The 16,769-nt window shown below is 36.2% G+C and overlaps 1 protein-coding gene across 1 annotated transcript in view; it reads right to left on the bottom strand.

Annotated features, from left to right (window-relative positions):
• The window catches only part of WDR27 (WD repeat domain 27), a 105,084-nt gene that overhangs the window by 53,864 nt on the left and 34,451 nt on the right, over window positions 1-16,769 (bottom strand). Inside the window, exons 22-23 of the mRNA XM_026053347.1 lie at window positions 13,201-13,298; window positions 4,233-4,335 (exon numbers count right to left, since the gene is read on the bottom strand). Coding sequence (XP_025909132.1) covers window positions 4,233-4,335; window positions 13,201-13,298 — 201 coding nt within the window. The remainder of the gene's footprint in view (window positions 1-4,232; window positions 4,336-13,200; window positions 13,299-16,769) is intronic.

A 16,769-nucleotide genomic window follows, 5' to 3' on the forward strand; every position in this document is an offset into this window, starting at 1 on the left:
ACTCTCTTCTGCATGAACTGTACCAGTAATTGCACTACCTGCTTCTGCACTGCTGTTTACTCTGACATAAATACTGCAAGCTTAAACAAGAGGCAGAAGATCCTTGTTCCATTTTAAGCATAAATAGAATTTCTTTACAAAGGATTTCTCCACCTTAGTAAGTCTGTGAGCATAATGCAGCCAGCTAATAGGTGTCAGGGAGATAGTAGCAATAGAGCTAAATTATTCAATTGTTGTCAGAGCTACATGCTAAAAAGTAGACATTTTTAAAACACAAGCACTATGCATATAAATATATACACACCCATTTTAGCAYCTCACTGCTGTTTCTATACGTACAAGTAGGCATACTGAAATGAAAAGTGGGTATTCATATCCACTCTGACTTCCTGTTTTGCCTACATTTGAATATGGGCCTTTTACTTTGCAATGAATTTTCCTAGCAAAAAAGTCAATTTCATAAACTTCCACTCAGCTCTCAAATGTAATACTAACCTTAAAACTCACCACTGTAACACACTGTAGCCTGATCCCGTTCTGTTCTGACAGGCCACTAGAAATGAGAGGTTTGGTGGCAGTCATGTACACTTCAGCCATCAGAAAACCTGCCGCTGCTCTCGGCTGCCTGTCTGGTAAAAGCTTTATACCAGCCAAGGCCAAAGTACAGAGGCAGCACACGCAAAGGGATAGTCTGAGGAGCCCTCAAAGCAAGCAAGAGCAGGTGTGCTCATGCTCACATAATTCCGCACTTCATCAAGTAATCTACCAAGGTTATGGTTTTCAACCATCGCCAAAGATATATCCAGAGAGACAGCACAGTAACAGTACAATATAGAGGCGTGCTTCTATCAGTAGGAAAGCAATAGCTGTGTCTTCCCTTCTAGGATCATAAAAGCCATTCACACTATGAAATAGTCCAAAGCTGCCTTCCTTTCAAAAGGCAGAGAGCTGGCAGAGAAGTACCACAGTCTCCATCATTCATTCTCTGCCATGGATTTCTTCCTGCCAAGCAATCCGTCCTCTATTTCTCTCCCCTCCTCCCCACCTCCACAGCAGTACTTTCTCCAGATGTTTTACTTTAAAGTCAATCTGAACTAAAAAATATGGACAATACAAACTTAGAAATGATAACTTCAGCAAAACCTAATTGGGTTCAGTGACACCGCAACCCAAAATACTTCAGACAGCTCCTACCATTGCTCCATATAATTGTGTTACATTCTGTAATGTARTTCATTCTGTAATGTAACCCTCAGTACAAGATGTAGACCAATAAATACTAGGCAGTATCACTGTTAAACTTTTCCAAGTACTTTTGCTACTCCACTRTAGCAACAACTGTTAACTGTTTCAGTTTCTTCAGAGTTGGGAGCCCCAAATTTAATCCTGCATTTAGAATGTGTTTCAAAAATACTGTTGTAAGCAAAACCCTACACTGTGATAAATAACAAGTAAAATGGAAGTTAACTTTATATAATACATTTTTGTTGTTGTTTTTGTTTGTTTTTTTTTGTTTGTTTGTTTTGTTTTTTTAACTGCTGCGGCTAACTTTTATATTGAAAAACCTCTGGTTTTGTAAGATGGGTCAATCAGTGTGAACTGTGAAAATACACAGATCTTTCAAGATCTCCAGGCTTTGAGACTCCACAGAGCACATATTTCTATGTTAGCAAATTACATTTCAGCACTGGGGTCAAAATTTGCTCCTTAAAAGTTACAGCTCAAAAAGAGATAGAAAGAATGAATCTGAAAACAATTAAAGACCCCAAACTTAATTTCTGCATTCCTCAGATTATTTCTGGAAACTTGGAATTTATTCAGTGACCCTCAAGTTATTCAAAAACAAAAATGAAGAACCTAATTAGATCTAAGTAAAATAGCTAACTAAAACTCCATGAAGCACAGAAAAGTTTAAATATTTCTATTTTAAAACATGAAGTTTTTCACACATTCCAAATATTTTTTGTCATTTTAGATTGAGATTTCTTTTCTAGAATTGTCTTTAGATTGAAACTTTCTTAGTGCTCAGCAAGTGTTTACGTAAATATTTTTGTACAGACTACAGCAAAAATGGAAACCTAAATCCAATTAGAGAGTATTTGTCCAACATAATACTATTATTTAATACTCAAAAATATCCAATTGTCCACTTGTTAAATAGTCAGAAAAYAAAATCTTATGTGTATTCAACTAAAAAAAATCCACCTATATAACTTTAGAATATTTAATATTATTGCAGGAATGGATATTAGGGGAAAAAAACTTTTGTAATCATAATGGATTATAGAAAAATCATCACAGTTCAAAATCAGAATCCTGTGTGCACCTGCTTTCATCAGACTGTCAGGGTCTGCAGAGCTTTTGACAAAAGTTCTTTCAAAGGAGTGGGAGTAAGCAGTTTGGAGAACACCTCCTCCCATGAACTTCCATACTCATACACACACACATACTCATACTTCCATACTCATACACACACACACATACCAAAAGCAATTCAAAAGTAGTTGAAAACAAGCTGAAACTTCAGCCAAATAGAACTTATAGGGAGCTCTTCTACGAATATAAAATAGGTCTCATATACTTCGTAAGTATAATGAAARGAGGACTGAATCTGAAAGTCTTTGCTTACAATAGCATATTGCGGCTTTCTGGTTTCGTGCCCTGTAGGAATGTGGTTTTGATTTTGCTATTAATCAATGTGGCCAACACATATTTCTCTCTGAAAAACACTTAATACATTGTGAAATATAAAAGGCAGTTTAAGATTAATGACTCTCAATTATATTCCAGTTCTGCCTCTTCTGGCTTTAAAATCAATCATGTTTGTTAACCATGGGCTATACGCATTGCATTTGATAAATTAACGTGCAAGATGATTGAAGATACAGTTGTTGGTCAGTGGAAAGTTACATAAGTTATTTGCAGAATTCATTATTTGAAGATGTTGCCTTTTATCCACATTACGCACTTTTATGAATGTCCATGGGAATGGATAAAAGCTGCACTCATAGAATATGATTTGTAATCTTATTTGCCAACTTGATATTCTTAACACTGATTCAGTTTCACAACAGTCCATTCGTCAGGACCTTCTTAGTTTAACAATATGAATGCACTAGTCAGTGCCATGTTCAATTTTCTTTTCTTTTTTCTTTTTTTTTCCAAAATAAACGTATATTCAATGTCAACATTGCAAAGACAATATTCCTAAWATGTCCCAAAATTTCATTCTGTCCTAACAGAAGGGTTGCAGCAAGTTTTTTCATAAATTTTGCGGAGTCTGAAACTGACTCACATTTCCTGAGGGGGCAGCATCAAGGACAGTTAAAGACCTCTACAGACTTACAATGAAAATCTTGCAAAATTCCAACCCAGGAGCCATACGAAAAAGTGATGACTGGCACTGTGCCCACCAGTGACCATGTGCCAACTGGAGTAGGACGCAGTCCAGCTATTCCGCTTCCCATGATGTGCATGCATGTGCCAAGACTTCACAGTGAGAGCAAAATCATGTTCTTTCCTTTCTTTTCTTATATCTGCAGTGATTCCAAACTAAAACCTTAGTGAAAAGGCAAATAGGTCTTATAACAGCATCTCTTTTTATACTATTCATCAACAACCTTAACAAATTCATCCTATATGTTTCATAAACTGAGAAAATATTAGATGCATTTTGCTTCAAAGACCAATTAAAACCCCTCTCTTCTGTACTGAAAAATACATTTTGAAAATAAAATCACCAGAAATTGTAGGAATATATTTTATGAAGAAAATGAAAATAATATATTAGCTATTGCCGCACTTCCAGGCATGAATGCCAACAAAACTTCTAAGCTCCACATAGAATTATAACCAGTATTTCAAAACTAGCCACAAAAGCAAATTCCTCTTGTTCTGAATTTGAAGCTAACCAGAAGCCTTGTCTCATAGTCCTAATGAGTCACCTAGAAAGACCTAGACAAAAGTTAAACAGATGTCCTGCCCAACTGTCCTAAAAAGGTTTACTTACAAGGAACTCAAATGCATATYGTAGGAGCGGCCCAGTCACAAAATCCTACCGTACAACAAGGATCAAGAAAAGAATATGTTACGATAAAAGTTTTTGAAAGCACACTAGACCTCAAATTTGCCTGTAAAGAAGAATCCAAGAAAAATATATGAAAAGAGTGATGGTTCACAATGTGTGTAGCTACAKTAGTTTAGGAGGAAACATAAGCAAAAACATTACTTACAGATTTGTCATCTGATCCACTGGCTATAAACTGCCCACAAGGAGATACTGCAATTCCACATGGATGGCAGCGGCTAATATGTCCTTCAAAACGACGTTCACACCTTCAAAGAAATTTCCAGAAGTCTTATTAATGTAAGATACTTACACTCATATTTTTCATTTTCACTTTCTTATTTTTYATTTTCCATTTTTCATAAAATCTTTTTGAAATCTCATTCATTTTTCTTAGTCTGCGGATACACTAAGTCAAACCTACAAATTAAGCCTTTAATATCTCTGAGAAGATTTTGACGATCATTTACGAAAAGTAAAATGAACACACAAAACTATCTCCGAACATCACCCAAGTCTATGTTTCAGACTTGCTTAGTTTACAAAGACAGACAGAGTATTACTATGTAGAAATGAGGGGCTGCAATGCCTACCATCAAGCCACCCCTAGTTAGCCATTTCAGCAAAAAAATCCAAAACCCCAYTGCGTTCGGAGGCAGGTGTTATGAAAGTCAAACACCTCCACGAAGCTTAGAAATGTCTCTCAAGCATTTCCCACCCAATCCAGATCCAGTACATGGAATCCAAATACAAATAATTATTGCTTGCTTCTCTTAGTCACAAATCTGGATATTAAATATCTGCTGCTGCTGTATTTACATTCCCACACCAYGCACTAATTAATGGGATCTGTTAAATTCAAGAATGGTAATATATTAATGAGATTCCACATTGATAATTCTAACCACCTACAAAAATAATTGCAGATAACTTGTTAGTTATCTGCGCTAACACAGTCTAAAGGAAAGGGTTCATTTAAATTCAACAGAAGTAATAATCTACTTTTAAAGTTAATACTGCAAGGCATCTTATTAACACTGTGGAACAGGCTTTTTGATAGCTGAGGATAATAGAATGGCTGTAAAGAATTATGATAGCTTAGCTACACAGTCAAGAGGAACAAAAAAGTAATATTTAGAAATTTAAAATTCCATTTTAAAAGTCATTCTTATATATTATTACATGCATGTAAAGTTCATTTTCCACTACATAATTCTTTGTAAATGCACGCCTCATATCAGAGCTTTATTTTTATATCCAAGACAAAGCATTGCTATCACACTGCCTTTCTTCATACAAATCAAATGCATATGCTTCACTTTATCCAGCTATCATAAATTCTTCTTATTACTACATGTGCTGGGTCCTAGAATTTGAAACAGTGACACCTCTGGCCAGCTCCTATAGTACACACAGTTCCTTGGCCAGTAAAATCACGGATAGTGCGTTAATTTGCACTAAACTAAACTTGCTGAATTAGAGCCTCTGTATCTCTACAAATGTCAAATTGATATCATTCAGACAGGTAAAAGAGGCATACTTTTGACAGAACAGATCCAACATCATTTAGTAAAGCATCAACAAGAAAATTGTGAATGCATCAAAATACATCATTTTATAGTGCCCTGATCTGAACTCCCATGGAGTGTATATATTTGGCTAAAATTCTGCATATCAAAGCTACTATTTTCCAAGGACATTTTGAACATACAGCCATACAAGATTAAAGCCTTTATCTCAGAATAGCTCTATCCTAAATCTGTTGTAAATAATACAATTTAAAATTGTATTAAATTGTGATTCATCAAAGAGAAATAATCTATAATCACAGTAATAGACAGGCTCTAAGACTCAAAAACATTCTTCCACTTTGCACATAGTTCTTGCATTAATGATAATAGRCTTTTAATTACCAACAGCCTTTTTCTGCCCATTGAATATCCTGCCTCTATTCAAACTTCATAGAGTAACAAAAACAGAATAGTAACTACCTACCTCAGTTTCCTCCCAGATGCAACAGTCCATCATATTTGGCACTTTCAAAAAACTTCAAGTATCAGAAACTAAACAACTTAAGAGAGAACATAAAGGACTCCCATGCTYCCCATACTTTAGTTTTGCTCCACAGCCTCCCCATTCAAGAAGTCTTCTAACGTTTTTGATATATATTTACATTATATACATTGTTCTTAACATTTACTAGTAGAAGCACTGACTCTGAACATGACAAAGGAATCCTTTATACCCACTGTTTCAAAACTGTTCCAGTATGCAGTGTTTCACTCAAACCACTTCCTAAAAGCAAAGGTCTATGCGATCTTCAAACTCACRTGGGCTTTTGAACACAAAGAGAAACCCTTTCCCTGTTAATTTGATATAACTTATAGACATTTTCCTATTGATAACTTAAAGCATTCAGAAGACACATGCAGATAAAGAGATAAAAGGACTCCTAGGCTTCCACTTTCTGGTCTTTTCTCTGCTATACCACAGACATGCAACAAAGTCTTTTGTCATCATACATGTCATTTTCTATTGTGCTAGTGTGTTCACAGTAATAACTAACATGCTGGATTCTATTTCCTTAGTTGTTTTCCTATTCAAATTTTCCAGCATAATCAGTGTGTACATTCTGGAATAAATATAATTACCCACACAATAAAAAAAAAAAAAAAAAAAAAAAGTCCTGCCTTAAGAACACATTTCAAAACAGTGAGTCCAAATTAACTTTCCACATCATCTAGAAGATTTTTCTTATATATATAATCTATTAATTCCAGATATCTCTGGGCACTACAGTGATGGAAAGAACTGCAAAAATGCTATGTGCATAATCTTASTTTATTCTAGGAGTTCTCTTACTTTAGCCATTTGAGGTGTTGGGGTTTTTTTGTTTTTGKWTTTTTTTTTCCTTTTCCCATGGCTTTTTAAGTAACAACAGGTGGTGATTAAACTTATTTTGGATATTGCAAGCTTAGTTTTGCCAGCTGGCATGCTGTCCAGCCTCCTAAGAATGCTCCTCTGGTCAGAGCTTTTCAGGGGTTACCATGACAAACATCTGGTAATTGTATAGGAGAGCAAACAGCCAATTTTTCCCTATGTTCTCTATTGTACAGCTTTCAGTGTACGTTCCAAAATATGTATCTTTTTGTCACAAACAACTTGTAGATCCATGTTACATTTTCTCTCTCTGCAAGAGAAAGTACAAAAATGGCGCACATCTGCATAAATCAGTGAATATTCTAACAAGTTTCTTTCATTCCAATTGCTGATTTAACTTTGTTGCAAGACAGAGACTTTTTTTTTTTCTTAAACCACTTTGCCTTCAATTCTACTGCTGTGTCCCAGTGCAGTAGCATCAGTTCAGAGACCCTTCAGTACCAGCAGGTTCACTGAGACTCTATGAAAATGTGAGTAAACTTGACAGTAGTAGTAGCAGCAGCAGCAGCAGCAGCAGCTATCTCAGATGTTCTGTACATGTGGATCTCATTTAAAACATGCTGCACCCTTCAGGGAGCTCAGCACGTTTTCACCAGCAGCACACAGCAGTGACCACAGGTTTGCCATCCTGTATGCTTTCATGCATCCATAGTCTAAAAGTTGGAGGAACTCCAACTAGTTATTTCTCCCTCGGCACCCAGATAATAAGAATCAAAATKCTGGGAAAAAAGATGACAAGTCACGGGATCCACACACTCAGAACAGACTGAGAAGTAATCAAACTCTGAGCATGTGTATATGTGTATCTTGCTCAGGGTGATGTCAAGCAGTCTGTTCATATTTGAGATGGAAATTGAAAAAATCTGGAAATTGAAGGGCCACTCATTCAAATTGCATGTCTGACCCTAAGGAGCTCACTGAAGTGTAATAGTTAGAAAATGTGTCAGATGAGTTCCATGTGGCTGCAGGAATTCTACTAAAATATGCTGCCAGGGGAGATTATGATCTAGTTGCGCAGGATCATAATACAAGTTGGAAATACTATCTTTAAGTCAAAAGCTGTCTTTAAACAGCTGGCAAACTTTTCAGCATGTGAAAGAGATCGAAAGAGATTTTACCTAGGATCTTCCATTAAGGATTACAACAAATTAAAGCGATCTGCAGAAGAAATTCAGCATAGTCCAAATAGCATAACAATATTCTTCAATATCTTCACATATCCAACAAGTACTTAAAAGAGATGAAGAGCAGCTGCTCCAGCAGCAAGGACTCAGAGCAGCTAAATTACACCTCAGCTGAAGTTAGGGACAGGCTGCTGCTACAACCAAAGGTGTTAGGGTGTGATGGCTAAGAGCTCCTCCCAAAAATCTTGCCCCTCACACTCTCAACACTTGCAACAATAATGTACAGCTGTCACTTCTCCCTTCTAATCCTAACTGTAGAAGCAGCTCAGCCCTGTAAATTGTTTTTCTCCTTGTTTGTCCCAACTCTGGGGAAATAAATGAACACATCTGACAGCACTGCACAACCAACCTATTCCTTCTTCCCCAAACACTTCCAAATTTCAGCTGTCTTGTTACATCTTGCCCTTTCCCTCCACACAGCAGCAACCATCCCAGCAATACCTCCATCTCTAGCCTTCTGCGCAATTGTCAGGCTTACTGCAGTCTAATAGTGCACTCAGGGCACTCTATCCTGACAGTAAGTAGATTGACTTACGCTACATCTGAAAATCTAGGACATAGAAAGACCAAGCAATTAGCGTTAAAAAGACAGATGACTTTAGCCACATTTTATTGAAGAGTTGGGAAAAGTCCACTGCAGTGACATCCAAAGACAGAAGGGCTGAAATCTATCTTGGAGAAGCAAGGCTTTCATTTCTTCATATGTTAGAAAATCTCATTTGATTGTGACTGTTTGGAATAAAACATGAGAGGAAAATGGTAAACTGCTGCAGACATCTGTACATCAGATTCTTCTCCCCATCAGCCCATGATAAAGACAAGGATATTCATGTAATTTTGATAGTGAATGTTCAGTGATTCTATAACTATGTGGCTGTTCACTATTCTAACTCCATTTGACAAAGTGCAGAGTGCATTATTTTGAATTGACAATGGATGCTTGCAACTGAGGTGAGAGTCTAATTGGAGCGGTCATGGATCAAGCAGTCTCAGCAACTGGGTGGGGACTGGAGTGAGTAARTTTGTTCCAGTAACTGGAGAGAGATCTTGGGTTAAAAGGCCCTTCTATCTACGGTGCCAGCAACTGTGGCAAGTAGAGTGCAATAAAAGCAACTGTAAGGGGTGAGCATTACAGCACCAACAGCTGGAGCTAGTCCATGGGTCATAGGGCCCACAGGCTCCTAGGACACTGGTAGAGAGGACACAGGCAGAGCATTTATGGTTTTGCTCTAATGTAGTGTGGGGACGGGTATAATTCACTAGCAAACTTTGAGCTGAACTAGCTGGCAAGCAGAAGGCCCAGAAGCCTGGGCTGATGTTCAAGAGATCCATGAATGTGCATGAGCTTGTGAAGACACAGAGTGAGTGTGCACTTTCACTTGCAAATTTCAATTGCAAACAGTTGGAGAAGAGCAAGGGGATCTATGTCTGTGAGTTCTGGCAGCACTTCATCTGCAGCCATCTACGCCTGTGTCTTCTGCATATGCATTTGTGTTTGTGTGTGGAGTGGGTGCAATACACACTCAGCCTCACTACTTGTTGAACCTGTGAAAGCAAAAGCAGCAGCTTCATCAATAAGCCCTTCAATACGGAGAGCCGTGGGTGCTGAACCCTGCCAGAGTCCTTATAATATCCCTTAAAACTGGTACTTAGGCGAGGAAGCAGTTGGAGGTGCTCCATTTTCACTTTCAAGAATGAAGCACTAGACTCTTGACTTCAGAAGAAAAGTTGTAGTCTCCAAAATGCATTAAGAGAAAACAGAAGGAGAAAAAAAAATGAAGTTTCTTGTATATTATAGGCAATTAGCATCTACAGTGTTTAATCTTAATGAGTATTTAAATTCTTTCAAATAAAAAACGTCTTTTTGCATCAGCCTTTTATACCAATTACCTCCTTCCAATTAAGTTTATCTGATTCTTCTTTGGCAAGTCTCATCTTCTTTTGGATTTCTTCAGATTCCCATTGTACTTCACAGTCTAACATGAGTGTTTACTGCTTCCAATTTGGACCATAGATATATATTTTCRTTTATTCTCCAAGCAGGTGTTCTTTTAGGCAACACAGACTTAACTTACTCTTCAAAATATCTTGAAAACTGATCAAAGACAAGTGTCTTACCCCAATGCATGAATTCAGAAAGCCTGATAGTTCATTATCCTCAACTGGAAGAACAGTAGCCAGAGCAGGATTTTATCCCAAATAGATCTATCCTTCTTGGTTCTTTATTCATTGGTCTGGAACTTTTCTTACCAGTTACAAAGGAGGAGGAGGAGAAATATAAAAATACTCAAAATATTCAGATAGAACTTTACAAATCCATGCATTTCACAGTACACAAAGCAGAAGACCAAGTAGTCCAAAAGTCACTAGGATCTAAGTCCAAGATTCTCTCACCTATTGGCAAGATGGCCTGGCTATGAGAGGCTGGCTGAGAACATCAGGCATTTTAGCCTTTTCTTGTACCACCTTCAGAGGAACCTGTAAGACTTTCTGGCACTCTCTGAGGYAACCTTGAAATGCCTCCAAATCTTCAAGAGTCAAAAAGACAGATGGTTTCACAGCTTTATCCAGTACAGATGATGAGAATGGAAAGTGCAAAATAGTCTTACCAGCTTACCAACTTTGAGGAGATTAAAGAAAAAAAAAAAGCTACATTAATTTACATTGAAAAAAAAAAAAATTAGTTGGACAACACAAAGTGGAAATGTTCTTTTGGAACTCAAAAATAAAAACCTCTAAAGTTGCAGGCCAGAATAAAACATTTGAAGCTTTATTCTAAGTAAGGATCAAAAAAGAACCTGAGCATTCTGCTCCAATGCTTCAGTCAGTTACAATATAAGGAATGCATGTTGCATGTCAGAAAAATGAAAAAAGGAAACTTCATCAAAGAAAATGTCCGAACAAAACACAAGATTCCCAGGGAAACTGTGCATAGTTACTCTCAGAAGAGTTTCCCATGCTTTCAAAAGCAGCTTTCATGAACAGCATACTGGATTTTTTTTTTTTTTTTTTGTCTTGTCATTTAATTAAGAGCTTTGTACTTGGCAATATTGTTAAGTAACAGTGGATAGAAATCATTGAAGTGTAACTAGGAGATTGAACAGCTCAGTAAAACAGCTTTGACTGGGGATGTCTGAAGCAAATATTTAGAACTGAAAAAAAAAACCCACAAAAAAACCCCAACAGACAATAACGTTGAAATCTTGGAGCTGCCTCTACTACCCACAACATTGCAAACAGAAAGTGGAYTTACCTTGACTACATTTCAAAAACACTGCACAAAAAGAGGAACCATTCCAGAGGGTTCAGTTCAAACACAGTAAGGGCTGATGCCTTAATTTTACAAATCAACAACTTTAAAAGATCTAAGGAACTGGCTCACAATAAGATTGTTTAGGAATTAATCTCTAAGCACCCAACAGTGTAAGAAATGCTCTGAGTTTCACTGAGCAGGATCTATGAACAAAAAAAAAAAAAAAAAAAAAAAAAAAAAAACCCTGTAACTGTGCAGTAAGCCTAATACCACAGTGAAGCCTTGTTCCAGGTTAAGATGAAGCTTTCCAAACTCAGCCGTTTTAAAATTATGTATGTGAAAAACACCTGGTGAACACATTAGGAAAAAGCGAATAGTTTTCTTCCTTATGAGTACTCCAGAAGAGATTTTAAAATACAGACAATTCAATCTTTTTTCAGCAATAAAAAATCATTTCTAAGTTTTTTTYCTGAAAAACAAGTGAAACCATTTCTGTATTTCTTCTCTACATCAGCAACTATCAATGACTGTGTAATACACAAACACACAACATATGTAAATATGGATCCTCAAGGACTGTTTTTTTAAGTTTAGCTAACTGAAGTCAGGGGACACAAGAATATAYTGACTGCCAAGCTAAATATGGAGCAAGTGTATAAATAAATTATTCCCCTYTTCCCAGGCCATACTCATTTAATTGATTATCCAGATTTTACACTTCTAACTATTTTACCATTCACCTGCTCTACTTATATTAATATTTAAAAAGGAAGAGGCAGATAAGTCATCTGTGAAAAGCTCTCTACTTTTTCATTACTATTCTAGAATCACAGTTTGAGCAAATTATTACAAAAACATAAGAACATTACAGATTCCAGACTCGGTGGTTTCTAGTTTCATTACTTTCTGACATGCAGTATAGCAATGGAAGTTTGTCAAGAACATATATGCCCCCTATAGGTTTAACAGAACCACAGAACAGAAATGTGGTAGATTGAAACAAACAGTAAGTATTTTCTAAAGAGAAAATTTACTACTAGAAAAATTACATTACATCTTTCAACAAATACATATATGTGCACAACGCAAACACAAAAATACTATTTAAAGYATAGGTGTCTTCCCCATCCAATGCCTTTTTCTTTTAAACATAATACTTTCAGCCTATACAACAGAGATTTCCCCAAYTGTTTCCTTTGCTAAGTAGTTACCCCTCCCTACCACTTCTCCTCACCTCACAACTCTCAAGTTCAACATTGGAAGATTTTTGGAGAAAGAACAATATCTTATTTTGAGGTTATAATAAAGCATTATGTATATTTACAGAACCATATAAATGATTTATAATATTACAATTATATTTAATTTAAAGCTTGGATGATTAATTTTACCTCCTTTAGGAAAAAAAAATGCCGTTTTGGAAATATCATTCATATCCAATTTAGTATACTATTTTTTAAATAAAATTAATTTTCTYTCTATGTATGTATATGATTCTATATATATAATCTTGACTCTTCAATAGTTTCCACATAAGTAAATATAACTGAGAACCAAAAGTAAAAATCTACTTAATATTTTCTTTGRTTTGTTTAATTTAATAAATTATTATTAGCCTTTAATTTTCTTTTCTAAAAGCTTAAGTACAGCTCTGATTCTATAGCCAAATTTCTACTTGTATATTACTGAGAGTTATGACAATTCTGAATAAAAATAAAGTTGGCCTTTTTATTCTAAGGTACCTAACATGGCCTTACCTCAGCGTTCTTAAATCCCACAGTTTGATGCCGTCACCTACAGCTGTGGTCATGAAAAGATTGTAAGCTTCAGGTTGCTGAGTGCTGAATGCTGACCCCTGTAATAGCAGAAATTATTTTCAGATCACTCTTCTGTTCTGGTGCTAAAAAGTCCATCTTCACATGCACAAAGAAATGCAGAGAAACAAAGCAATGCAGAGGAACCCCTAACATCTCCTGCCCTAGCTGCTCCCATGGGCCAACTCGGAAGCGGCTCATCCATGCAAACCCAGTGGAACAGGATGCACAGCAGCAGCAGTGGGAGCCCCAACAACCCAGTCAGCAAGCGGGGACCCTGTCCTGGCCCCAGTCGAGGCTGGCACTGGGGAGCCCAGTCCTCAGTCTGGGGGGCATTTGCCACCAGGAGCTGGAAGCAAGGCTTGCTAGAGCACTACCAGCCTGAGGGGTTGCTACCGCACTATGGGTCACAGGGGAAGAGCACCAGGGAGTTCCCCCAGCCATATTCTGGGATGTTTAAGAGAAAGAAGGAAACCAAAAATACAAAATACATCAAGGAATTTACTGTCTTGACAAAGTCAAATTATATAACACAGAACCAGAGTAGCCCAGCATTTAACTATAGCATTTAACATATTCAGCCCTGGCTGAATAGTGGGCCTACTTTCCATTGACTTCAAAAGCAACTGTACACACCAGGAGTGATTTTGGCTTTATACCTTTCAATAACTAAATCCAGTCTATCTTTAAACATCTGATTTTTTTTTTTTTTTTTTTTTAACATCTATATTGGCAAACCCTGACCTTTTTGCTGGCTACAAAACTTCTTTCTTCGGGGAACTCAATATAAACAGTTGAAACTCCTTCTTTCCTTTCCCTACCATTTGCATTCTTGATTTGGCTGGGCACGTTCAAGAAACCTCAAGGTTGTTTCCCGCAATCCGTACTTGATTTCCAAGAATCTTCTATTTCTTACAAAAAAAATGGTGAATAACTGGAAAATGCTCTAGCATTTAGTCAGCTGAATTCCCCAAATGGTAAGACAAAGTGAGGCATACAGCATTAAAGAGATTATAGAAGCTTTTTCTTCCTTTGCTTTAAAGCAAGTTTCCTTCCTAAACTAAGATCACCAAAGCCTGCTCTAACAGATGAACTAAAATGCAGTTTACCACTGATTTTCCAACAAAGCCAAGAGTTTCTGCTTGAATTTTGAAAAATACTGTTTGCTACTATTTCATATTTCCCCAGCACTACCTCCAAAATTTCATCTGTTCTTACCTCACACCTGGAAAAAAAACAATCTATTCACCCTTCTTCCTAACAAGCCAGAAAATCTTCATTAAGTGCCCCTTTACATTATCCATTACAAAATCTCCAAGTTTTCAAGGTTCTTTGACCGTTTTTTGTCTTCTTACCCCCGTGTTAGCTTTCTCTCTAGATTGTTCAACAAATTCTTCATATGCAATTAATTTTAATTCTTTTTCCTCTTTCTTAATATGAGCAACTGACTTTCAATTTAGTCCTTTTCTATGACTATAAAGAGATAAACAAGACCTGTTGTGTCTACTGCCTCCAAACATTCAAGACATCTGGGATTGATTTAMACAGTGGCTATGTAATACTTGCCATACATATACTACAAAATTATTTTCAAAATGGTGAAATATTTGCTAAATCTTTGCATTTGCTAAATCTTTGCATGCAAGATTCTCAGTCTTTTATTTTTTTCCTGATCTTCCAGTACCCTCAAATCTTTCTTAGAAATTCCAGTTTTTATTTAGATGGTCTAAGTATTCATGCTATTATATTTGACATATGACAATTTAACATGAATATTTGACAATTATCATCCTATGTGACATTTTCTATAGAAATTTGTTTTGTTTTTTGAAATCTAAACCCAGGTGGTTTCTCTCTTATTCACTGTTTATCAGAGGTGGGTACTTTCTCTACATGATTCTATTAATTCAATGAATAAGGATTAATAGATATACAGAAAAGAGTATTCAAGTTCACRAAGCAAAAATTGAAGGAAATTCATAAAAAGTGCCATAAATTAGTCAAAGCTTAAAATGTACCTAAAATGCTGTATCCCTTTTCCAGCTTTGTTTAATAAAAATCTTTGGTTTAGTTTTGTACACATAAACAAGCACATTAAATATTATTTTTCATCTTCAAAAATTACACCTTCTAAATAAAATGTCCAAAAATAAGAAAATTCACCGAACCATAGTTCATTTCATACACATAAAGTGGGTGTTTTAGAATAATGYGATTTCTTGATGAGATATGAATAATCTGTCTGTAGTGGTATCTGCTCTTAGAAGGGATAAAAAAAAAGTCAGACTTGCACACTTACCGGAAAAAATGACATTTGGACTATAGTCAAGGATTTTTGCTTATGTTCTACTCAGAATACAACTGGTAATATATATCTCTGTTGAGGTAACTGCAGTTTTCCAGGACCACAAATCAACAAACAGCATATATATAAACTGAAATATGTAAATATTCCCACTTACTTCAAAAAGAGAATTCACATGCTTATTTTTTTCTTTTTTTTCTTTTTTTTTTCTCTCTTTTTTTTTTTTTTAAGAGTCTAATGAAACCATCATATTAGGTACCTAGTGAAAGCATCAAATTTCAGTAATTCTTTGGTAATCATCAGTAGCTGACTTTCTTTAGGTGATCTTATGAAGCAAAATAAACTTGTCAAGTTGGAAATCACTGGTTGAATTACTGCAGCCAAAAGAGGAATATTCACTTACTGCCTCAGGAGGTGTATAGAAGTAGCACCAGGGTCTAGTAACACCCTGCATTCAAGTATCACAAGCAATTTTGAGAGAAGAGTCTGGAAATCAGAACTCTACTCTTTTGGGAGAGTGTCAGTTTTGCTCTGCGACATCCTTACTCTTTCACTTGCTTCGTTACTCTCTGGAGCATGCCCTGTTTAATGAGAGTGTAGAGGGTCCCTCAACACAACTGTATTGCCTAGTGACTATTACTGAAATACAAAGATGTCCACTTTAATAAAATTCTGAAGTATTATCTCAGGTTGAAGAGGAAAATGAACTTCAATTTCCCAGTTCCTGATCAAATGTACCGAGAACTAATCTGTTGTATAGAAATGAATAGCAACACCACTAGCACATCTCTATAGAATCATGCATAGCACCATGTATATGTAGCCCATATTTTACAATGAAACTGTACTGCCTGTTGATTCCGATCCAAATTCTTTTTAACCTGCTCCACTTTCAAAATCCAATCTGTCAGGAAGAGAAGGGTCTCAATACTTATAGGGTAATGTTCATGAGTAATTAGGTAGAAATTCCAATCAGTACACCTATCAATGAAAGCCATTTTGCTTGGCAAGCCATTAAACAGTCAACATGAGTAGTTCTGAACAAGGATAGACTATGGCATTATGGATAGACATTAAAAAAAAAAAAAACAGATATCTGTGATGGTGAAGAAAAGGCTATAAAGAACATGACAGGGAAACTGAAGATACTGTGGCGGTTAGGAATTTTTAGTATATTTAAGGATACAGGACTAAATCCATTAGAAAG

The sequence above is a fragment of the Nothoprocta perdicaria genome, unplaced genomic scaffold (assembly GCF_003342845.1).
Source record: "Nothoprocta perdicaria isolate Ctin4 unplaced genomic scaffold, notPer1 scaffold_99, whole genome shotgun sequence".
NCBI classification, from domain to species: domain Eukaryota; kingdom Metazoa; phylum Chordata; class Aves; order Tinamiformes; family Tinamidae; genus Nothoprocta; species Nothoprocta perdicaria.